This window comes from Varanus komodoensis, unplaced genomic scaffold (assembly GCF_004798865.1).
Source record: "Varanus komodoensis strain SLA01 unplaced genomic scaffold, ASM479886v1 scaffold481, whole genome shotgun sequence".
In the NCBI taxonomy this organism is placed as follows: domain Eukaryota; kingdom Metazoa; phylum Chordata; class Lepidosauria; order Squamata; family Varanidae; genus Varanus; species Varanus komodoensis.
In genome coordinates this window covers 1-25,177 of record NW_025336062.1, presented here as the reverse complement: position 1 = coordinate 25,177, position 25,177 = coordinate 1, and the positions used below count along the sequence as shown (strand labels likewise).

At 44.8% G+C, this 25,177-nt stretch overlaps 1 protein-coding gene across 1 annotated transcript; it reads left to right on the top strand.

Annotated features, from left to right (window-relative positions):
* The first annotated feature begins 516 nt into the window (after nt 1-516).
* Nucleotides 517-23,193, top strand: LOC123031093 (protein OS-9-like). Its single transcript, XM_044445556.1, has 9 exons — nt 517-790; nt 9,115-9,291; nt 10,524-10,587; nt 13,008-13,084; nt 14,324-14,422; nt 15,477-15,678; nt 18,095-18,199; nt 20,949-21,055; nt 22,890-23,193. Exons 1-9 carry the CDS (start codon nt 620-622, stop codon nt 22,962-22,964), a joined length of 1,077 nt encoding a protein of 358 aa, XP_044301491.1. The 5' UTR covers nt 517-619; the 3' UTR covers nt 22,965-23,193.
* The last annotated feature ends 1,984 nt before the right edge of the window (nt 23,194-25,177 follow it).

Genomic DNA, 25,177 nt, shown 5'->3' with positions numbered 1-25,177 from the left:
AGGGCAGGGCACTGTCCCTCACTTCAGTTATTTTTGTTCAAAATTTCTTAAAGTGGTTTAATTACCCCTTGTTAAACTTTCTCTGTGCTCTGCAATTAACAAACGGAATTATTTAAAAGCTGTAATTTTCTTCATGCTTTCAATGGACTGTGATTCCGCAAGGTAGTAATCATTGTATCGAAATAAGAAGTAACCGATAATCTGGATTAACTGTGTAGATTATCTATCGCTCCATCCGATGCATCTGCGCTACCCACACACATCCCATGGAGTGCTTCTCAGCCTTCTATTTCTGTAGGCGCTCGCCATTCTGATTGGCTGCTTTCATTACCCAACTTTGGCCAATCGGTTCTCACCAGGTTTTTTTAACCGTCTCCTGGGTGAGCGCTCGCTCTCTTGATTGGTCAGTGGAGGGACCAATCCCATTTCACCAGGTTTTGCACGGAAGCTTCACGCCCCCTTATACTCACTTCCCCTACAGCGACCAGTGGAGAAGCTTTCGTGTGATAATGGACGTTTCATCCGAGCCAGTCTCGGAGGAATTGAGTCTAAAGGAAGGGCGGAAGTAGCCGACGCCGTAAGGGCAAAAACAGAAGCAGGAGGAAATTGTGGAAGGAAGATGGCGGCGGCAGCGCACCAGCTGGCAGGGTTCTGCTGCGGCCCATTTCTGTTCCTCGCTGTGGTGTCAGTGCTGGGACACGGCGAGGCGCTGGGCACTTTAAACCTGCATGAGCTCAGCGAGCTGAAGTACGGGATTGAGATCGGTGCGGAGCCCGTAATGGCCGGACAGGTATGGCAGGTTGGGCCGAGTTAAGGAGATGGGGGCGGGAGCAAAGCGTAGTGTCATTCTGGAATACAGATGGGCAAGGTGATGCTCTTCAGCTGTTTTGGACTACAGCTCCCATAATCCCATACCCTTGACCGCGATGACTGGGGCTTATGGGGTTTGTGTAAAACATTTGGAGGGCATCTGGCTGGCTGCCCGTTTTTTTGTTTTGTTTTGCTTTTAAAGGCTAGCCTTTCGTGTTTGGGCAAAATATGATCAGGTTTACGACGTATTAAAGTCGAATGTGTTATGGTATAAACTCTTGTGTTTTGAACCATATTTTCTATATCTAATATGTACAAGCACGCCTAATTGGAAAGGAAACAACTACTGTAAACAGTTAAACTGAAGAGCCATGCGTTGCAAGAGAGGCCCATCTGTGACATTTCAAAGTAAAGAAACAGACATCTGTTTGACTGTATACAAAATAAATGCTGTCAATTTAGATTATGTGTGCATGTGTATGGAGATGGGAGATACTTTTAGCCTTAGTGAGGTGGTTCCATGTTGATGGTTATAAAAAAAAATCTTGTCACAGTTTGAAAATTGTTATATGTATTGTATGACTTTTGGTTTGATGTGGTTGAACTCATGGCTTGCATGCAGACGGTGTCAGGATCAATCCCTGACATTGCCATTGAAAAGGAATTCTCTAGCTGTTAATGGGGAAGATTCTGTGCCTGGAACCCTTAGAATTAGAAGGAATGATTAAGGAATTTCTTGCAGTTAGGAAGGGATCTTCCTGTGTTCTAAGATTTAATTATGTATAAATATCTAACCTCCTTCTGTTGTTCTCTTGTTATCTGTTTAAAATGGCAAACACCCTGGTTTCAGGACCAGATTATTTGCTTGCATAATTCTGTGCAGTGGAATGTATACTAGTGGTGCTGTAGAGTAAGAACAAGAATATTATAGTTGTGTTGTGCATAGGACGAGTATGATTGCAACATAAAAACAAAACAAAAACTCCTCATAGGGCATTTGGTTTCCAGTAGAGGCTATATTGATTTAGCAGAGATCCTTTTGATCTGATTTAACACAGGCACTACCACCAGAAAAGCTCCTGAAAATTCTAGTGGGATGTTATTTTCTTAATTATAGAGTGGTGTTAAATCCACCTGATGCCATATAGAAAAACTTGTTTTGTATTTTGTGGTAGTGATACCAGACTGATGCAGTTACTGGTCAGTTTTATGTAGATTATAAAAGGGGCTATCTGGTAACATGTTCCAGAAATGTTACTCAGCCATTTCCTTATAAGTAGTCTTGGAATAAAAATAGTAAATGTTTTGCTATACAGCCTACTAGGAATGGATGTATTTTATTTCCCATCAATCTAGGCATTTTGAAGCCTGGGGAGGGGGCTTTCTTCACTATGTCGGTGTGTTCCCCTTCCCATCCTTCTCGGGTGCTTGTACTTTCCATGCTAGCAGTCACATGATCAAACCCTGTGGGGTTTGAAAGAGAACATCCGTACTGTTGCTTCACTGTTTACTGTTGGGTTAGAAATAGCACTGTGTCAAAGTAACTGAAGGGATAAGGTTTAGAGTGCTTATGGCAGTATGTGCTTAGAGTGTTCAAGGGTGCAGCATGTACGTAGATATTTATTTATTTATTTGTTTGTTTATTTAAAACATTTTTATGCCACCCCCATTGCAACAAAGCCTCAGGGCGGCTCACAAGATATGGTAGCTGGACAATTAAACATCCTTGGAAGTTGAGCTTTCTCCTCTTTTTAAAGGAACAGAGGTAGCCTTGGCAGTGGTCCTGGTGATTTTCAGGAAAAGTTGTCTTTATTCTCTTCCTACAACCAAGAGAAACAGGAAATAGAGACACATATTTGTATAATCTGTTCAAGTTATGCAACAAGTTTTCTTAGAATAAAATGGAGTTCTTTATATTTATTTCTAAAGCAGATTACGCCCATATAAATGAATCAGTGACTCAGTTTGTCTCTTCACTAAAGGGAAGGGAATAACTCATAAGAGTTACTCATTCGGCCATTAAAACAACAACTGGTTAAACAATCAAGTAATGATCACATACACTTTGCTGTACTTAAAATGCTTTAACTGTCATGAAACAATGAAATTAATGTCTAAAGTTCTGTAATAGTTTATTGTGATTAACTGACAACTCATTTTAAGTATATTTGCATAATAATTGGCTTCAAGAGACTGAACAGTTGCTCTTCAGCTTTTATATTAGATAACCCAAAATTAGTTCGAACAGTATGCAAGTTTAGATAGAAAAAAGGCTTACAATGCTCAACATGGCTTCTAATTCTGCTACCTTTAAGGTGTTGTACTACAAGTTAAATCAGTAGAACCCTGTAGCCATAAAAAATAGGAATGTTAAAGAGAGTAACTACACTTTTTGAAAAGCTAAATTGAAAACTGAGCGTGTCCTCCTTTCCACTGCTTGCTGAGTCTGCTTAAAGTCCCAAGGCCTGCCTTAGCTTTTAGTCATTGCAGACACCTTCTTGGCTTTATTGCTTTTTTGCCCATGTCTATCTGAGCTCAAATTTGTAGCAGTGGCATCCAAGCCTTAACCTCCTTTTTGAGGTGTCACTCGAGCCCATTGGCTGCTGCTCAGCTTCCCATAGCACCTGCTGCCTTTTGCAGAAAAAGTGGCTTCTCTGTCCCAGTTCTTGGCAAGTTGCTATGTTTACTGCTCTAGCAAGAATTGCATCATCATACCTGTGGTTTGCACCATCTGTGCCCTGGGGAAATTGAAGCCCTGCAAAAGGTGGCTTGAGCCCATCTGCCATCCAGCTCTTTTGTGGTTTGAAATACATGTTCTTGAATTTGACAGAGCCACATGGCTCCTTTGCATTCTTGGATCCTTGCTATATTCTGAAGGGGAAGCACTCAGGTCTGGCCTTTTTCAGGACAGTCAGGTTACTCCTGTTACTGCTACTTCCCAGCTATATATAACTAGGGAATTTCAGGGGAAGGTCTGGAATGCTTATGAAACAGGATCCAGGCTTTTCTGTGGAGAAATATTTACAGGAGGGATGATGCCAGTAGGTTTCCTTTTAAATAAAGCTTGCTGCTTCTGTTGTGGAGTGCTTGACTATAACCTGGCTATGGCTGTCAGCTGCTGTAGTATCTTAGCTTCAGATTTATTTATAACTTTTAATCCAGTTTCTAAATTATATGATTCCATGCACCAAATCACTATTTATTTATTTATTTATTTATTTATTTATTTATAACTTTTATACACTGTCCACTACCACAGTCTCCACCACATTTGAGTAGTGGAGTTTAAAGCTTGCAATCAAACCATATGATTTTAATTTTCAAATATTTCTTTCTACCCACCACCTCCAGCCTTTATAGATACTGATTATGATAGCTTTTCTTTCCTCTACTGATTCTTCTTCTTTTTCCTTCAATGTTTGATTTACTACAGCCTATTTGATGCTGTGCCAGTAGTTTTGAATCTGCCTGTACATCATAATCAAGCTTGGACCCCTTTTAAAGATGGATCTTCTCAGGAGGAGGGGATAAAGACAGGAAGAAAAGGGGTACAAGATGGCAAATAGTCTAAATGGGATGGGGAGAAGGTGCAGGAACATTTTTGTTAATTGCTATTGGTATTGCATCTTCCCTCTAATCCTGATATACACAAAAAACGACTTCTGAAAGGTGGATGGAAGTTAACTGTTATGTTTACACAGGGTGTTATAAGTCAGTTATCTCACTTTTCTTGAAAAAGCATTGAATGAGCCATCCTCTGTCATACAGCCAGTTCCTGTGAAAGTCTAGATTTGGATTGCTCCTGTGCCAGGATCTGAACCTGTGTGTGTTGGCTCTGGTTGTTGTAGTGGTGTCACTTTGTTGTAGCAAATCACATCCCATTGCAATGAATCTGCAGGCACTGGACCCATGTGTGTAGGGCCAATCCCATTAGTCCTTTCTGCCTCATCCCTCTTGGCCAAGTGACAGTTGGGTTGGAAGCACCCATAGGATTAAAATCACCTACATGAATCTGGGGTTTAGTTGCTTACCACACAGATGTGCAATCTAACCTTAGGGAACTGACTTCCCTGTAAATACCTGTAAATGTGGTTCCTCATTTATACCGGAGCACTTAAATATTGCCAAAATAGGTAACAGGGGACCTGTCCACTAACCCATTAAAAAAAGCCCATGCTCACCCTGCACAAACAACTTTGATGTACTTTCATGCCAATGTCAAAGATTTGGTACTTATTTTAATGAAGGCTTGATCCTTGGAGGCCATTGTTATAAAACAGACCGTCATTTGGTATACTCTGAAAAAGACTAAAATCAGTTGTTACTCATCATTAAAACAGTCCACCATGTGCACAAGTGGGGTCTACAGAAGCAGGGATCTTCTGCAAAGATATATAAAGGCCATCTTTTCAGTTAAGTAACAGCTGCTTGGGACTAGTAGATAAGCACTTTGATGTTGATTTGACATCAACAAGATGGATACTCTTTTTTACTGTTCTGCTTTTCTATTGTGGTACTACTACAATATTGGGGTTCATGGCACTGATGTTTCATGTCATTATAAATGGTAAAAACCACTGAGGAAAATACTATATTTTATATAAAGGGTCATTTTTAATTCATACTATTATTGGTATGCACCTCTCCTGTTTGTTGGTGACATGACACAGAAGAATGTATGCATTGCAGAAATGCATATTTCCTTCTTGTAAAGCTTCCCAAGTAGCAGTAGCTATTCCATGAGTTAAGCAGCACTGTCAACTTATCCATCTGGTCCTCCTGGGGTGGTTGGAACTGCTGTGTTAGGGTTTCTCCCTTACGAGTGATGAGTCCTTGGGCACTGCACATGCTGTATAGACAATCAGAGTGCAGGAAGCCTTTTTAGGCAATTTGGGCGGTGGGCACAGTGTAAAACAGTGGCCTCTAAAGTGGCAGATTAAGGTGTCTTAATTCAGGCTTGTAAATAGCCATTTGCCTAGCTGTATCTCACCACAGCACATCTGACATATGCTTGCAGATAAGTTGCACTGAGGCCCAAGTAAATGTGCATTGTACTGCAGTCTAAGAGATCAGGCGGGGGAGGTCTGCAAATCTGTTTCTGTTCTCCTTTGGGAATGACATATGTGTGGACAGATCATGTTCACTGGGATACAAGGCTGATTTCAAAGCTGCTACAGATCAGAAGTGTGCGGAAGGCACGTTTTGCTCACTGGAAGGTCTCGTAGTGATTTTCAGTATATGACTAGGATTTTTGACTCCCACTTGTTTAGAAATATGGGATGGAGGGAGGCTTCACTACTCATCCTAGATGCTACTGTTGAAATGAAAGGAGCTTTGGGTAACCAGGAACAGATTTCTGTGTAAAACTGTTCAAGTTATGTCTACAAACTGTTTTCAATTTGGGGACTCAAAGCAAGTTCCTGGGCTCAGAATTCTAACTTTCTGCCTTTTGCAGCATCCTCCTCTTGATGGATCTTATGGCTCTTGTAAATGACAAAGGAGATCTGATAAGCCTGAAGTCTGTGGGCACCTTTAAAAAAGTCTGATGCCAGGTGCCACTGTATCAACAGACATACAGGTGCTTCCTCCTTTTAGAAGAAGGAAGTGACACTAACTTTCAGGCAAGTTCATCCCAGCATGTCTTCACCAGCTTCAGATTTACCAGTTGTTGCAAGCTTGAACCCCTGTAACAGGAACCAGTATGCATTGTAGCCATGATTTTCCAGTTGTGCATGAATACGCTGGGGTTTCTTGGAGGGTTGTGAGTGTCTCCTTGATTAAAAGATCCGTAAGCCTTAGCATGCTGTCCAGAAGATATTGTGTATGCCAACACCAATCTTCCTTTGCTGTTAGTGGCTGCAAGGGTCGTTGCACAAGTTGAGGTCACACTTGCAGGTTACATGTGGCGAAAACTGGACCCAGTCAGCCTTGACTGGCATCTCCGTGCAAGAGACAGAGCATACCAGAATGCTTTGTGATGCACAAAGATCCTGTGGCAGGTTGTGTGGGCTGTTGCAATTCTGGGCTTCCATTTTAATGTGGGTATGAAAATGCAAAGGCCATTCTGATGTGACAGGCCATAGTTTTCTGTAGTTTGGTTTCAGCTGAACTTTGAGAGTCCCCCTCATCCCAGCTTAGAGGATTCTGTCGGCTTGGGAGCGCAGAGGAAGCATGTGCTTACAGCTGAGTTCTCTCCACTTGAGAAGGAAGCAGCTCACTGCTTGCTTCCCTGCACAGCCAGGGCTAGCCTCTCTGGGATGCTGCCTCTGGCCCTGGGTCTCTGCAGGCCTGCCTGGCAATGGGTTGATACAGCAACATGGCACCAGAAATGTTTCACTAGAGAAAGATTGCAGTGGGTCCCTACAGCAGTCCAGAGATGCTGCGCGATGCTGTTGGGTTTGCTCACTCCCAGATCCAGCCAGCTGAGAACTTTGGCTTGCCCTCTGCTGCCACGGGTTCTCTTCCTGCTGGTTTTGGGGAAAAATGGCAGTCAAAGTAAGAATCTTTTCCTATCTTGCCACCCCACCCCCCTTTAAAACTCCAACTGTGTTTAACTATGGATAATTCACCATTGTGGCTCGCAACAAGCCACAGGTTCTTTTCCTGGATTGTTCATGGTTAACCTATAGTTCTAATATGGTGCTGGGTTTGTACCTAACACCAACCTATGTTTTGATGACAACCCATTGTTGTTGCCTGTGAACCAGGTTATTGTTTAATTCTATCAGATTTAGCCAGGCAAGCAGGAGCTCTGCTTTTAGAAAGAATTAGTTCATCAATTGCATTGTCCTTTGTGGGTGATGCTCAGTTTTCTGAAGGACACAGTGGATGAATGGGAGGGGGTTGGCTTTTTTCCAAGTTGTCAGTCTGGAAAAAAAATGCTGTTGTCTGTAAACAGGCTGAACATCAGCTTCCGCAGCCCAGCCTGCTCTTTGTAAGTCTGTGAACGTTCCTGAGTTGGAGCTGAGCTGAGGGTGACCTTTCCTTGATGCTGAACTTCTGTGCTTGTAGTGTAATCATTGCTGATCATGTGTTTACCATTGAAGGACACGGTTATGGGAGATAGCAGAAATGTGTATTCGCACACAAAAAGCTATGTGACTATGTACTATTGAAAGCCTATCTCTGCACAAGTTTCCTGTAGGTCTTTCAGTCCATCTCACCCCCACATCTCTAAAAGTGTACCATTCTCTTCAGTGTCACAGCTGTACATACTTGTGTTGTACACAAAAACAAGTCTTGCAAGGAAGCAAGTGCAGAATTCATTGACTATGGTATAGAACATGGCATGACAATCCATCCAGGCAATGGGCAATAGGCCAGGATGGGTGGGTTGTTTTGCAAAGTATCCAGAATGACCCTGACAAGGGATTTCAAGTCAGCACAACCCTCCCCAAGTTGACACCTTCTGAGTATGTTGCATTACAGTTCCTATCATCCCCAGCCCTTGTTTGGCATATCTAGAGTGTGACAGCTTGCAGAAGGCTAGCCTAACACAACTGCTCCCTAAAATGGGGAGAGGGCTATGCATTAGGCTGGAGGCTGGATATGCTGTGTCGTTCTTTGGCCTTCTCTGTAACATGCAACATCTATATATGCCAATTGCTTAATAGGCAAAATCCATATAGCAGCAGGATTTGAATTATGCTGGCATATAGGTTTTTAATGCAGTGTATTTGCAGTTACGGTGGTGAAGCTGGTTATAACCACTTTCCCTAACCCGATGCCCTTTGGGCTACAATTCAAGGATACCTGACCGTTAGAAATGCTGACTAGGGACTGATGGGCATTGAAGTCCAAACCATCTGGAGACCATTCAGTTGGGGAAAGCTGGTTTATGGCTTCAGGTATAGGCAGGCTTGTTGCATTTGTTGCTAAACCTGCGAAAAGCAATTTGGAGCTAGAAACACAGAATTTCAAATAGCACGCCTTTCTCTTGGTAGTCTAAATGTAACAGGCTGCAAAGCTGACCTTCGTGGCCAGTCCAAATGTGAGTTCATCACTGGTGCTCCTCGAAAAGGTAAGGACTAGAGCAGGGCTGGGCCACATAGTGTGCTGGGCTGGTGCCGTGTGCACACACACAAAAGTCCGTGCGTGTGTTCACGAAGCATACACGCTCATGTGCATAAACAGAGAGCAGGTTCATGTGGTAAATGCACAATATATACATTTTTAAAAATTACAGCTTTGGTATTGACCTGTTCTCTCTCCCCCATCTCCCCCAGTTTCACTGTTGTGTCCCTTGGCCAGCCCTTGTAGCTAACTACCCTCTTTCACTCCACTCCCTTGCATTTGCCTTCTCAGAGCAAGTCATCAGAGGTGGTGACCATCTCCTCCAAATACAAGCAAAAGTATGAATGCCGGCTACCAGCTGCCGCAGTGAAGATTCACCAAGAAAAAGAGGAGGATCCGCAGAGCTACACTGGACTAGGGATCTCTGAACTGCTGAAGCCAATGGAAGTGGCTCCTTGTCTTATCAAGGTGATTTTCTATTAGAGGTTGGAAGAGTGCAACATTAGGAGATGAGATGTGACCCAGATAAATGCTGGATGCCACCCCTGGGATTCTCAGTGAATGGGTCTTCCTTCTCACATCTGCCTGCGAAATAGTTTTGCTTCTAGGATTCATAGTGGCACCTAAAATGAGTCCGGATTACTGAATGTTCCCTTTCTTTAGCACTTGAACTAGGCAGAGTGCTTTTTACAGTATTCATTTCATTAATCAATGGTAGATCACTGGTGTTCTCATTTTACAGGGGTGTGAACTGAGGCACTGACTTGCCTAAGATGACCTAGAGAGGCAGGAGCCTGAAATTGGATTTGTGCCTAAACTGCACTGACTTCACCAGGGCATTTTCCAGACTGTAGCCCCCATTCTCCCTCTCTCCCTGCTGCCAGCTTTTCTTGTAAGAAGTACAGTTGCCAGCTGGCTGGACCTTCTTCAGCTGACTGATCATTTGGATTTTAAAATGTAGACTTCTACAGCTTTGTTTGTACTGCCCCTTTGAGAATACTGAGTAATGTTTGAATTCTTGTAATTCAGTAAGCAAAAGCTGCTACTCATTATTGGACAGCAAGGATGTCTTTAATTTTTTAAATTATGCAATTTACTAAATGCAGAGGCATTGCTGTAACCTACCCAAAGACTTTTTGCTACTGGCTGGCATCTAAATATCAGACATATTTAATAAACAAATGGATGCTTGGTCATGCCTGTTAACAACTGCCCTTGCCAATTATTCACCTATTTTTTAATATACCAGTTGAATCATGCAATCCTACTAAAAACCCACTGCTGTAATTCTTTTTAGTCTGTCCTTTCCCATCTCAAGCCTTGAGGGTTCCCCCCCCATCCTCAGGTTCATGTGGTAAATGCACAATATATACCAAGCACAAGCAACATGGCCCTGCAGGTGTGGACAGCCTGCAAGTTCCTTCTGCCTAACCCCTTTAGCCAGCTGGGAGAGGCCGTGGGATTTGTCAGGCTCAAAGTGCTGGAGAGCCACAAGTTCTCCACCCCTGAGTTATATGAGCCACTTCCGTAACTCAGACTTCATCTCATCCCCACACTTGCCTAGTTGTTCTACCTGTTGCATGATTTCTGTTGATAGAAGCAGAGTGGTGAATCTTCAGGAGAACACAAATGCAGGCGGGGACTTAACAAGATTGTGCTCCAAGCAGAGTATGGGCTTTAACTTCTCCCTTTTCTCTCAGACTAAGGACTGGTGGACGTATGAGTTCTGCTACGGGAAGCACATCCAGCAATACCACATGGAAGGTACCATCTTCCCTTCTGCTGCTCATTCCCCTGCCTGTCTGCCTGGTGTAGCTTGAGGGGGCAGCCCTCCACCCATACCAGGTTTCTCTTGCTTTAAGCTGGCAGATGCTGTTGCCTTTTTCACATGCTCATGTCATAGCAGTCCCGAGGCACACTCTCCAGTGATTCAGTGAGTGCTCCTTGAGCACCATTGCGTGGACAGCAGGAAACTCTGGTCTGGCGCATGGTTTCTCAACTGTGACATGTCTACTTGGAGGAGAGAAGAGCAAGGCCTGTGTAACCCTTTCACTGTTTTCCTCAGCATCACCATCCTGCTTTTCTCTCACATGTATCTTTCAATTAAAGCAAAGTAACTGAGGGAAGAGGTTGGAAGGGAAGCATGTATCACCCTTTTAAGATGCTGCTTGGAGACTCTGTTCTGCTCCCCCTTGCCATCCCCACTGCAGCTGGGAGATTAGCTGGGATGCGGTCTTTCCTACAGTGGCAATGTATCTCTGAAATTGCCTGTGGGGAGAGGGTGTTTTGCTCCTTCACTGCCCATCCAGCAATGGGCAAAGCTGATATTTCAGAGAACATTTGAAGCCCCCTGAATGTGGAAGCGATTTCTTTCTTTTAGTAGTTGAGCTAAGCTCTTCTGTCCTTTGTCAGATTTAGCTTTCCTGGTTATTTGCTGCTATTTCATCTTCTTTAAAAATCCTCTTTAAGTTCCTGTTTTTATCATTGTGTGTTTAAAGGACCTTTGGCACTCTTTTAATTCTGTGTAGAGTCGACCCACTGAAATGTACAGAACTTAAGTTAACCATGACTAAGTCAAGTCTCCTTTGTTTCAGTGGGTGTGCTGTATGTGGAGCTAACACTGGAAGCTACCTCAGAGGCACAGTCCTATGCCCTTAGGCTGACTGGGGCAAACTGGGAATTGTGGGACCCTTTTCTATCTGAACATGCATAGGATTGCACCCAGGTATTTTAATAGGTAAACTAGAGATGCAGGGGTGGTGCCTGCCTGCAATTTCTGCAGATTGTAAGGTGCAAAGCAGTTTGCCACCCTTGTAAAAGAGCAGTCAGCATTCCTGGTTCCACCCTTAGTCTTAACATACATTGCACTTCCCAACCTGGAGTCCTTTAGATGTATTAGACTACAAGTCTCATAATCCACAAGCAGCATGTTCTAATAGGAGCTGTATTCCAACACTTTTGGAGGGCAAGCTGGCAGACTGGGGAAAGCTGGTGTACATCATTTTAGATGTCTGTACAGACAGCCTTGTAAAGCGGGCTTGGAGAACATGTGGCCCCTCTGGGTGTTGCTGAACTGCAACTCCCATCAGCCCCTGCCAGCAGAGCCAGTGGTGAGGGATCATGGGAGTAGTAGTCCACCATCATTTGTCATATATTCTCCATCTCTGTTGTAAAGGGAGGTTGATACTATCCCTATATTGTTGTTGCTTCAGGATGGGGGTGAGGCTTCTCCTGTTTGTAGATCAGTAGCTTTCAAACTGATGCCTTAAGCCTGGGGTTCTGGAGCTGAGGCTTATGGTTCCCATATGGCCTTCTGGAATGCCCTAGAAGGCCATAGCCCCTTCCCCTGGTCCCCCTGCTTCCTCCACCCACCCATTGTTTTGTGGTTTCCTGACTTTTCTGCATTTTCCCCTCTCTGCAAGGTAGAGGTGCCTCCTCTAAGGATTATTTACTGTCAGTTACTGCTTTAAGTTAAACTATGCTGGTATTTGTGGGATTCACACTGCCCTGTTTTGCCTTTGGCTGCAGGGTTGCAGTCTTCTCTGAAATGAAAGTGTGCTGGAAGAATTCCTGTGTCCCTGAGTTAAGCCGCTCCTGATAGGAAAACAAGAAGGGCTAGATGGCTTATTTTTAATGGACCAGAGGATGTACCTGTATTCCCAGATTCCTGGAGTGACTGTGGTGGGTGGACGGGCCAGGGCAGAGCGGGTTAGCTGGTACAGTCTCCTTTTTGCATCAATATGGAGATCTGAAACTTTTCATTGGGTCCTCCCCCTGCATCTGTTTCTTAAACAGGGTTTGTCCTTAAGTTACACTCACAGTCCCCATACATACCTCACCCCTTCATCCTGCCCCAAAACACAGGCACCCATTTCCAGTTGGACCATAGTTTAAGATTTCAGTGGTTCCCAAACTTCCTCAGGGAGCTACTGGTGGTCACAAAAGAGTGATTCACCCTCCATATCCTTTGAAAGATTTGCTTCTGATGTGTGACTGAATCAAACTTTTAATAGCTTCATCCAGCCTGCCCAGCATGGTAGTCAGTGCAGCCAGACTGGTAGCCTGAATGTTGACTTGGTGGTGCAGCTCAGGCAGCTTTGGGTTGGTGCCAGGCTGCCTTGATTTCTTCTTTTCTTCTCCACTTGCTTACTGACATGTACATCTTCTGATTTGTTGTTCTCCAGAGTCTGAAATCAAAGGTGATATCCTGTACCTTGGCTATTATCAGTCTGCGTTTGACTGGGACAATGAAACAGCCAAGGTAGGTCTTTCTCAGCCACTGAGCTCCCCATGGAAAAGGATTTCATGAAGTGAAAAAGAACCTGAGTTGCACTGCTTTCTCTTTATATAAAGAACTACTTTAGGTAGATTTCCTTCCCTCCCTAACTGCAACTCATGAGTTATTCTGAGAAGTTTCACTTCTTTCTCTTTCTTCCTCTTTCCTTTCTCTCCCTGCCATAGTCTAATATCCAAAGATCAAGCACCTTTGTACAAAGACTGAATTACCACAAAATTAGAGAAGTGCAAAATCACAGCTAGACTTCATTTAAAAATATTCCAGCATTCCATTCAAAATATCATTTTCATTTTGTCTCCTAACTGAGAAGTTTTTATGATACTTATTGTGGTTAGATATTTAAAATTGTACTTTTATTTTAGATGGCTAGTTAATGGCTATCGTTTATCTGACAGAGAATTGTACTGTTTCCAAATTGCAAGGCACTTTGGGAAGGCTATAAATACCTTGGGGTATTTATATTGCTGTATTTATTGTAAGCCGTACAGAGACTCAGAGGGATGGATGGGTTAAAAATATCCCAAATTAAAAAAATAAATAAAATCTTGAAAAGCAGTTGAGAGTATATATGAAATTAGATCAGTAAATAAAACCTATGATAGATATTTCATTCCTAGTTTGGAATCTCATGGGGGATGACAGATCCTTGCTGTTTTCCTCCTTTTTTGCTGTGCTGAACTGTTGGCTAAGACTTTTTTTAGATTCTGAGTGGTTTCTACCCCATGGATGGGAAAGGTCTTGGGCCTGAGGGTTTCTTCTGGAACTGCTTTGAATGTGTGGCTAAAAAAAAAGTAGGGGTGGTAGTCAGAGCTTGATTTGCCACCCTATGAATTAATTTGGTCTGTTTTTTTTAAAGCTGCTTGCATAACCCAGAGTTACTCCTGGGTTCTTTGTTTTCTCCTCCCTCCCCCCGCCACCTGCACTGCCCCTTACTGGCAGTGTGATTGGTTCAGTTGTTCTTAAATCATTCCAAGATGGTGGTAGCACCAGCAGCATCTGACTCCATGGTTTTTTTTTGGAGATAAAACTGTAGCTCTCCTTGTGAAAATTCTGCTTTGGATCTGGGCCCAGCCCAGAGCAAATGTACCTTCAGCTATTGCCTGAGAGGGGACCTTGCAACAGGTCAGAGTCAAATGAGATAAAAGCTGTAAAATGTAAGAAGTTCCTTCTTGAGAGTTTTCTCTTTTCCTCCCCTCATTGCAGGCTTCAAAGCAGCACAAGCTGAAGCGTTACCACAGCCAGACTTATGTTAATGGATCCAAGTGTAACCTGAATGGGAAGCCCAGGGAGGCTGAAGTCAGGGTAAGGAAGGGGAGTTCATCATGCCAGGAGAGAGCAGTTGAAAGGAAAGGCGAGCCTAGTACTCTCTCTGCAAAGTGCCCCCTTTGCATGATGGTGCAAAGCTGCCAATGTCTGCAGAGCAGTGGCTGGCAATGTGTAGCCTTCCATCTGTTGTGGCCTACAGTTCCCACAATCCCTTACCATTGGCTGTGCTGCCTAGGGCTGATGGGACTTGCAGGCCAAAATATTGCTAACTCCTGTTGTAGGGGCTGATATGGGAGGGAATGGGTTGGTGATAGCAAATCAGGGAAGGGAGTAGGGTGAGAATAAACTGAGCTGTAGGGTATGGCCCATTGCCTTCTGTATTTCACACAGATTAAAAAAACTCAGAAGGGAAGGGAGTCACGTGTTCAAGCATTCTGGCTTCTCACATTATTTTTCACTCCTGCGCTGGCCTGGTCATGGCTGCCCTTCCACCTGGAGCCTCTTTCATTTGTACCTGGGAGGTGGTAGGAGACAGAGAGGAATGGATGGGTGCCTGACCCTTGTGGTTGCCCTGCCACTGCTGGCTTTGCTGGGACAGGACCTTTGGCCACCATCAATCTCCCCTTCACCACAGCAAAACCAGCTGGCATTCCATGCACGCGCCTTTCAAAATGACTCTCCCCACCCCACCCCCAACTGTGCAAAAAGCTGTGTTGGGGCAGGGGCTGTAGCTCAGGGTTTGGGCAGCTAAGGTTTACCTTCAGAACGAGACCAGGCAGAAACTGGGCCTCTCTATTTTAAAGGCACTCTGGGGACGGTCACTATTTGAAGCCCTGGAGAGCTGCTGGTTGCCAGAATAGAGCAAACCAGCCATCTCCCAGATGGATTCCCCCCCCTCCCCCCCGCAACAATTTGGGTCCACAACTCCCAGAATTCCTGATGACTGGTCCTGCTGGTAGGGGTTGATGGGAGCTGAAATCCATAACCTTCTGGAGAATGTTATGCTGGGGGAAGCTGGCATTGGCTGCAGTGGGCCAACTGGGGCTGTGGCTATGAACTACCCATAAATCTCCTCATATCTTAATTCCAGTTTCTGTGTGAGGAAGGTTCAGGTGACTACATTGCCCGCGTCGATGAGCCCCAGTCCTGCTCCTATGTGCTGACTGTCCACACCACCCGCATCTGCCACCACCCCTTTTTGCGCCCACCCTCCACTGCCACCCCTCAGACCATCCGCTGCCACCCGGCCCTGAGCCCTGCTGAGTATGTGGCATATGTCAAGGCCCAAGTCTGTAAGTATGTCTCACTGGGGGGAGGGCGGGGGACACTTCAGTGCTCTCTTTGCCAGGGTCAAGCTTTGGATGTGTGGATTTCTCACTGGGGTTGCCTCACAGGTGGTGATAGCGCATTCCTGTGGGGCAGTACAGCCAAGGCCTCCTGCCTGAAGAAAGGAGATGGTGGTTAAGGATGCCCACTGTTTGTCTCCATTTTCTTAGTTATCACTGCTGTTATTGATTATATTTCTATACAACCCAACTGAGAGAACAACGTGGCAAGCCAGTGTGTTCTAGTGAGCAGCAAGCTGGATTCAGGTTGAAATTTCCACTTAGCCATGAGGATCACTGAGATGCATGGACAGCTGGCGTGGTGTGGCAGTTAGAAATTTGGACTGGGGACCCAGGAGATCTGGGTTCTAGTCCCCACATGGCCATGGAGCTCATTGGATGACTGTGGGCAAGACACAAACTCTCAGCACAGCCTACCTTGCAGGTTGTTGTGAGGATAAAACGGAGCTTCATAAGCTGCCTTGGGTTCTGCAGAAGAGGAAGAAACTTGGGATACAAGCATCATGTAATTAACAAATAATAATCTGGGAGACTAGCCGAAACTACGTCATGTGGTTGCGTTGTGGATGGGGGTGGATAAAGAAGACTACTGCTGTCTATGCTGCTCTGGGGATCTTGGAGGAAGGGTTGGATACAATAGAAACTTGCATCGTTCTACAGAGTATAGACTTGTGAGCAAGTGGCCCTTGGGCAGGAACACTTTGCTGGACTGTCCTAAGACACATACAGTATAGCAGCAAACAAGTGCTCCTTTTTTCCCTGTGCCAGTTGGGCCACACTACATAACACAACTGGATGTTCTTAAGAGCAGCTCAAGGAAGAAGATAGCCTGATTATTTATTTATTTATATTGCGATTTATATCCTGCCATTTTCCTACAAAGGGCTCAAGGCAGCTTACATCATCTCTCCTCTTCCATCTTATCCCCACAACAACAACCCTGTGAGGTAGGTTGGGCTGAGAGTCTGTGACTGCCCCAAAGTCACCCAGTTGGCTCCATGGCCGAGCGGGGACTCGAACCCAGATCGCCTGAGTCCCAGTCCCACGCTCTTAACCACTACACCACACTGGCTCACTGCAGCCACCGCTCCTCTGGCCAGTACTGGTGCGAGCGTGGCAAGTCCGGGAAGAGGCAGCAAACAGGAATTTACTGGCTAAGCTCATGCTTTGCCTGTACTCGTTTGCATGAGTTCTATACCATTCTATATCTGACAAATTCCTGAGCAGTGAATAATTAAAGAAGATAAACAAGAATCAAAATACAAAATTTAAGTACTGAGAATATGAAGATGTTGACAAAACCCTGGCTGGTCAGTAAGGAAGGCTTGTTCAAATAAAAGTGTCTTTAGACACCTCTGAAAGAGAAATAGCACCAGGGTCTGCACAGCATTCAAACAGGCAGGGGATGCTGCGAGGAGGAAGCCCATACACTGAAGATTTGTGCGCCTTTAAAGAGCACTTCGGGAGAAAGCATGACACAAATGGTACCTTGTTTTATTCAGAAATTGAATTATAAGAGACCCTCTCTGCTGCCACTTCCTGTTTGATGGCAGACATAATGCATCCTTTATGGGACTGCAGCTCACTTGCTGCTGCACTTGGTAGCCTGCCAGGCCAATGGGGAGGGCCAAGTGATCTTGCCTTCCCTTCCTGAGACCTGCTAGAGACAGAGTTCCTTTACATTGCATCCTGCACACTGACAGCACAGCAAAACTGGAAGGTTCGTTGGCCAAGGAGAGGTGCCAGGGAAAATTCTGTAGGTGGCTCTTCTTGAAGGCAAACCATCAGTCCCTTCATTGTGACCTGCACCTGCTGGTCCATTCCCCATCCCATTATCAAACTTTTCACTCCAAAGCTTTCCCACCCACCCAAAAAACAGGCAAACAAAAAAACCACCACCAGAATAAAGTGCACAAATACTTTTGCTTGGCTAATGTGAAAATGGGCAGAAGCTAGCTCGCCAGGTATTTGGAACTTCAATTCGCAGAAGACCCTGTCAGCATAGCCCCTTGTTAAGAATGCTGGTAGCTGAAGTCTAAGAAATCTGGAGGTCTACTTTCTGCTCACCCTGAGCTAGTCATGTGATCAGATCTAAGGCTTTCTGACTTCAGAAGGGTGGGTATCTTGGGGCAAAATCTCAGACCGCTTTGCCTTTATGCATACAGCCCTATTTCTAATGCAAGTCTTGCTCATCAGAAGAGCCGTGCAGCATCGGCAGAACAGAATTGCTGGTTTTTCAGCACAGATTGCTGAGGGATCTGTTTATCGGGATCTTGAGAAAACCTTTTTGCACCTGACGTGTGGGGCAGGGTCTGTTTATCAATCAGACTTAAATTAGTATTTTTGCATGTATTTTCTGTAGCTGACACCAAGCGCAAAGTGGAGGAGATTTCCGAGGAGCTGAAGACTCTAGATACACGGCTGTGGAACGAGCAAGACCCCAAGATTCAGGAGTCCGAGGGCAATGGTAAGTTGGCATTACCCTTCCCTAAGCTGGTGTCTTCCAGGAGTGCTGGACTGCAACTTCCATTAGCCTGAGGTGTTGTGAGCACGTCTGTCCCCCTTCATTTCTTGTAGCAGCAGATGAAAACTTTGGAAGCACAATCCTGTATTGGAGCACAATGCCAGCTAACACAGCCTGCAGTCAGGGATGATGGGAGTTGTAGTACAAAGCAACTGGCATCAGGCTGAGCGAGGCTAAAATAGTCTCACAAAGCTGTTACCAAAATCCAGCTTGGCTGATCAGGGTGCAGTATTCACCAGGAAACTGAAGCAGATTTCAGTGACCATTTGCCTGACATGTTGACCCAGTTGACAGGACAGGACTGGTTATCTTGGGTTACTCAGCACATGATTTACCACAGAACATGCAGGGTGGGTGTGGCTGCCATGTTGAATATGCAACTTGTGCTTGGATATCAAAGCTTGGCTATTGTGGGTAAATTGAGGGTTAAGCAGTCCACATTTAATCTTAAGTTATTTGTATCACATGAGGATTGTTTCATCCTTGATGAATCCTGGGAGCAGCATCCTCATAATATACTGCAGACCTGAGTGAAGGTCACATACTTAAACTAGGGAGTTTAGCTGAAGCTAATCAAGGGTTGTTTGCTATATGATAAGTCACTGTGTCTCCTTACTTACTCTTTATAGTGATAGGTGGCAGGCTGGAACCATTTTAGTTGTCTGTATAATGAATATTGAGAGATTCTATTTTTTAAAGAAATGCTTTAGAGTTTTGATTGATATGCTATGTTTTGTATTGTGAGTTAGCAATTCATCATTTTGATGTTAGAAGCTGTCCTGAAAACATGCTTGCATTTAAAGGTGAAATATCCTGGTTAAGTCAGCCTCTTCCAGTCATACCCCAGGTGTGCTGGATTCCAGCTTCCATCATTCCCATGCTGGCTTCCCATGCAGAGTTGTAGTTTACTACATCTGGAGAGTGCCATATTGGAGCAGGTGATGTGAAATTACTCTTGGGAGTGTCCTTGAAGATGAGAGAGTACATGCCTTTGGCAGAGTAAGAAAAGCTACCCTTAAACGAAGGTTATCTTCTATAAATGGTTGCTGCTGTTGTTTTAACCACCTTAGCTACATAAGATCTACTATCTGTCTAGGCTAAGTTTTCATTTAAAACACATGCAGCAATCAGTAAACAGCGGGTCTATTTGTATTTGAAGTCTTTCTGCAGATGGACCTGCAACCAGTAGCCATGGCCACCAAGTTGCATAGCATGCAACAGGCTGCATTTGCTCGGCCTCAGAGCTGACGGGTAGCTACTGAGGACTGCAAAGCCATGTGGGTCTGTGGCAGATGGAATCCTATTACTTGTGCTGAAGATATATAAGCAAGCAGCCACTGAAACAAGTTGTGGTTCAAGACAGCCACTTAGGCTGCAACCCTCAGTTCTGCTGTCATCTCCTGTGAGGCCATAGGAGTTTTGGGTCCTGCAGTCTCAGTGCTGGGATCCTGATGGATCAGCTCCTGCCCCATTCCGTTGTAGCTAGAGCAGAAAGAACTGCGCCCATTGCCTCTCGAAGAGCACCAAAGTGCCTTGGAAGGAGGGCAGAAGGGGCTCTCGGTGTATGGCGAAAGCAGCCGTCCAGATAAATGCATGGGGCAAGGCACCGTGGTGGAGACGCTGCCACCACACCTTGCTCTCATCACTGGATGCACATAAGCCTCTGAGTTTGAGGCTGCTGGATTGGACCCTGAATTATTCTTATTGGTTGGATACCTCTCAGTTGTTTTGGAAGTTGCATTGGTGCTGGAAACTATTTGCAGTCAGGTTTCTGGGAGCCCTCTCAAGGGAAGGACATCTTGGGGAATGCCTGCCTGTCTTTTGCAATGCATCCTTATTTGCAGCATGTTGTACCCTCTAATAATACTGGGTACTCTTTCAGCTGTAGTGATGGTGATGGGATATATGGGTCATGTTCAGATGAACTAGAAGTTCAAATTCCCCACCCAGTTGATGGCCAGAACATTTTCCTCTATAGAAGGAAGGAAGGTCCTTAACTTGGATGCATTGAATTCCATCCTCTAGTATTTGGTTTAGATACTTTGATTCTAATTATTGAAGAATGGGATAGTGATTAAGTAGCTGATATTAAGGGCACCTGACTGCTGGCGCTCAAGATACCTCTGCTTTGTGGTATGCGCAATGCTTGTGGCCCCTAAAGGTCCCTGATACAGGGCCTGATTAAGTCTGTGAACCTTATATTTAACACAGCTGGCTGAGCAGAAGTGAAACATGAAATTACAAATTGAGGAACTATGTGTTTGAGGTTATATTCACTCTTCAAGATGTATCGAACTCTGGGTCAATGAATTGCATTCTGGGAATTGTAGAAATCATGCACATTTGCCTACAATGGCTTAATTAGTGCTATTTATTCTTATTCTTGCTATTTGGGGAAGAGAGTGGGACAAGGCACTTCTGATCTCTGGAAGGCTTTGCTCAGCCCCTGTCTTCCTGGGGACTACTGACGGTTCCTCTGAATTCAAGCTGTCAGAATGGAACCTGCTTTGCCAGCTTAGTGGATGGAAATGTGCAACTAAGGGCTAAGATTGTTGACACATGGAAACCTGACCAGAAGATTCTGCTTTTGATGGTGCAGAGTAATTTTAGGCCTGAGGGTATTGTCAAGATGCAGTTGGTAAACTGAACTGTTTCCCTCCACTTACACTCTTTGCATTATATGTTTGGTTAGAGACTCCCACTCCTCCAGCTGAGGCAAAACCTGGTGAGGAGATGGATTTCTGGGAGGGAATGGTCCATGGAGATGGGAATGCAGCCCAGATGCCAGACCAAACAAAGGTAACCTGCTGTTGTCATCCCTGAACTTAACTGTCGGCTGCCCTTATTGAAGATGCATGCTTATCCCAAAAGAGGACAATTCTTCCTTTTTCAGCAATTCTCACATGGATAATAATTAATAGACTGGAAAGAGGAAGGTGTAGGTTCACTTTTCTAAAATCTTAAACTGTGACTTAAAATAAGTGGAGGCTGATTACTATTTCCATTTAAAATTGTTTAAAACTGTTGTTGCTTTTAAGGTATTTGGAGGTGGGGTTGTTATGTTTTAGCACTGGTTGTAACAAAAACAATGCACCTGTCAGGTCCTTCTCTACTTTTACACTTGAGGCAAGATGATAACTTAAATCATGGATGCACATACCCTTTGGGATCTGATTTGAGTTATGATCAGTGGATTTTTTCCCAGGTTTATATACAGCCCTCTGAGACCTTTTTAAAAACAATTATTTTTTTAAACACAGCAATGATACCATAAAATACAAATAACAATGCAGTCCAGCTAAAAAGGTGTTTTTACAAGGTCAGTGCACACAAAGCTAACCCTAGGAGCACTTCCAGACAAAACAGCACTTTCCAATCTCCGTTAAAAGTGCAAGGTGAAGGGGCTTGCTGGTTTTCCCTGGGCTGCAAAGAGTCCCACAGTCCTAGTGGTGTTACAGAACACTTCCCGTCTCTCTCCTGCTCACTGCACAGGTTTGATTTAAGAGAGCAAAAACAGAGATGTTGATCTTAACAGCTGGGTAGGTTGACAAGGGCAAGAGTACTCCTTTAGGAATGGGTCCCAGGCTGTTTCAGAAGGGCAGCCTCATGCAGAGAGCATCACAGTGATGCAATGAAGTGGGAATGCCTAGCCTAATAACGGCAACTGTGCCAAGTGATGGTGGGCCACTCTTGGTCTGTTGCCACAGCCTAGCAATGCACATCTTCACCGCAAGCAAAGCCTTTCCCCCAGAACTTGAACAGCTCACTTCCTCAGTATTTGTATAATTCAGCAGTGGCCAACGTGTGGACTGCGTGAAGCCCTCCCATAATAATTTTTGCAGGGGGTACTGCTCCTCCCCAAATGGTGGACACTGAATTTGCCACAGCTCTCCCCTGCCCCCCCCCCCCCCCATAGCAGTTTTGTTTGAAGGCAAAGATCGTGGGGAATGTATGCCTTGCTTGGAAGTGATTCCATTGTGTTCAAACAAAATCACTGGAGCAAATTCATCAGCAGCAATTTCGGCAGTGATGAAGGGAGACAAATCCAGGGAGGCTCCACAGGAGACAGTGCAGTTCCGACTACTGAAGTAGCAAACCCTGGTATGTTTTCATGGCTGCACAAAATTCCTCTCCCCTGATAATGAAGTGTGCCACCTCTAGTGCACAAGGACAAAGTAGAAAAGAGCAGGCTTCGATTGAGCTGGTTATGTGGCGTAAAGTTACATCTGGGTTAATGGATTTTGCATAAAGCTACATTATTTGTTGCAAGCCTTGGGAGTAGGACAGGTTAAAAATTGAAAATGGATATGCGTTGATGTTCAGTCCAAAGGGAATTAAATAAATAGATTAATAAATTAACTGCAACTCTGTGCAAGTACAGAGCACCAGCCTCAGTGTGTAATGAAAGATATAAGTTCTGTATCTCCTGAATAGATAGCTCTGATAGGTACTGAATTATGCCTGTGCTTGCATGCACATTCTATGTCTAGCAGGCACAAACACTGTATAAAATGCGGCTAATGGATTCTTTTAGTAAAATGAGTGACAGAATCCAAGGACTTATTTCCCTCTGAATGACTTCTCCTTGCTGGCTCCTCACTTAGACCATTCCCTGTCTGTTCTTTTTCTGCAGGAGGAAGACTCAATCATGAAAACAGCGGACAGTCACCTAGCAGGTAGCTCAGAGGTTCTGTGGGGTTTGACCTAGACAACTCCATTTGAAAAGGTGCTATGGGAAAAGTTTGCATGAGCCAAAAGGGGTTGGTTTGGAATGCTCCCTCCCCTGCAATTTGGTTCATAGTCAAGTGTGTTAAATAGCCTCTGGTTAGCTGCACGCTGTGTTTCTGTGTGTCCCGAAACATGATGCCATATACATTGATCCAACTGAACTACTAGTAAGGGGCATTGACCAAGAAGTATTTCTTTCTTTAATTTTATTGTTTATTTAGCGGACTTATATGCCGCCCCATTCACCTAAGCCTCGGGGTGGCTTACAAATAAATAAATATAATTAATACAATAATACACAATTGGAGACATCCTGGTCAAAGTTATTAAAATCAATAAATAAAATCAATTAAAATGCCACTTAATTTATTTATTTAAAACATTTCTATGCCGCCCCATTGCAATAAGCCTCGGGGCGGCTCACAACATCAAAAAAAGTCAACCATACATTAAAACCCCCAATACAATAAACCCCCCAGTACCATAAAACCTCAATAAAACCTCAGTGCATTCTCAGCTAAAAAAAACAAACCCTAGTTAAATAAATAAATAAACAATTAAAATAAGTTTTAAATAAAAAGGTCTTAGCCTGGCACCGAAAAGCAAATAACGGCGCCAGGCGGACCTCTCTGGGGAGCACATTCCATCGGTTGGGTGCCACCGCAAAGAAAGCCCTCCTCTGGGTGCTCACCCTCCTAATGTCCTTCACGGAGGGCTCCTGGAGAAGGGCCTCAGCCGCCTATCTCAAGGGGCGGGAGGGCACACATGGACGTAAGCACTCCTTTAGGTAACCAGGACCCAAGCCGTTAAGGGCTTTTTAGGTGATAACCAACACCTGAATTGGACCCAGACTTCAATGGGGAGCCAGTGAAGCTGACGGAGGACTGGAGTTATGTGAGCACAACGCCCAGTCCCCGTCAGCAACCTGGCAGCTCTGTTTTGCACCAATTGAAGTATCCGGACCGTCTTCAAGGGCAGCCCCACGTAGAGCGCGTTACAGAAGTCTAGTCGGGAAGTTACCAATGCGTGAGTCACTGTTGCCAGGCAGTCGTCCTCCAGGTAGGGGCGCAGCTGGTGAATCAGCCGAAGCTGAAAGAAAGCGCTCCTCGCCACCACTGTCACCTGAGCTTCCAGCGAAAGCTCTGGATCGAGGAGCACTCCCAAGCTGCAGACCTTGTCCTTCAGAGGGAGTGCGACGCCATTCAGGACAAGGTCAAGGTCCCCTTCCCCGAAGCCCAAACCACCTACCAGCAGGACCTCCGTCTTGTCTGGATTGAGCTTCAGTTTATTGGCCCTCATCCAGCCCATTACCTCAGCCAGGCACTGGTTCAGTACAGCCACTGCCTCACCTGGATTGGTTGAGAAAGAGAAGCAGATCTGGGTATCATCAGCGTACTGATGATTCCGCAGCCCACACCTCCTAATGACCACTCCCAACAGTTCCATGTAGATGTTGAATAGCAAGGGGGACAAAATGGACCCCTACGGAACTCCATGGCATAACTGCCATGGCACAGAGCCCTTGTCCCCCAGCACCTAAAAAGTACTGACCATTTTAGGCCTTATGCATTACTTCAGTGGGTCAGCTTAACTTAAAGCAACATCACCTCTTAGCCTTTAAAAAAAAAAAAAAGGTCTGTACCAATAAAAACTGTGACTGTGTAGGTGTGAGTCAACCATAATGATTCTGATCGAACACACTTGAGAGCCCATTATTGGGCCTATGCTGTGGCGGTGAGGATGGCAAAGAAGAAATTCTTCTCCGTTTCCATTGCCTCCTCACAATGCCATCCGGCGGAGCTCTTCCGGGTGGTGCAGGGGCTGATACATCCAGGCCCGAAGATACGTCTTGTGCCACCCTCGAAGGCCCGCTGTGACGTCTTTGCCAAGCATTTCAGAGAGAAAATCACTCAGATTTGCCACGAGCTTGACTCTGCTATTGGATCAGATTCTACTGGGGAGACGCCATCGACGCTGTTAAGTCCACAATTAATGGATGAATTTCAGTTGTTGTGGCCTGATGATGTGGACAAGGTGCTTGGACAAGTACGTCCTACCACTTGCTTACTAGACCCATGCCCATCTTGGCTACTTAAGAAAGCCAAGGACGGGAGTGTGACCTGGATCCTGGAGGTGGTCAACGCCTCTTTAAGAGAAGACTGGGTACCTGCCCCTTTAAAGGAAGCAGTAGTC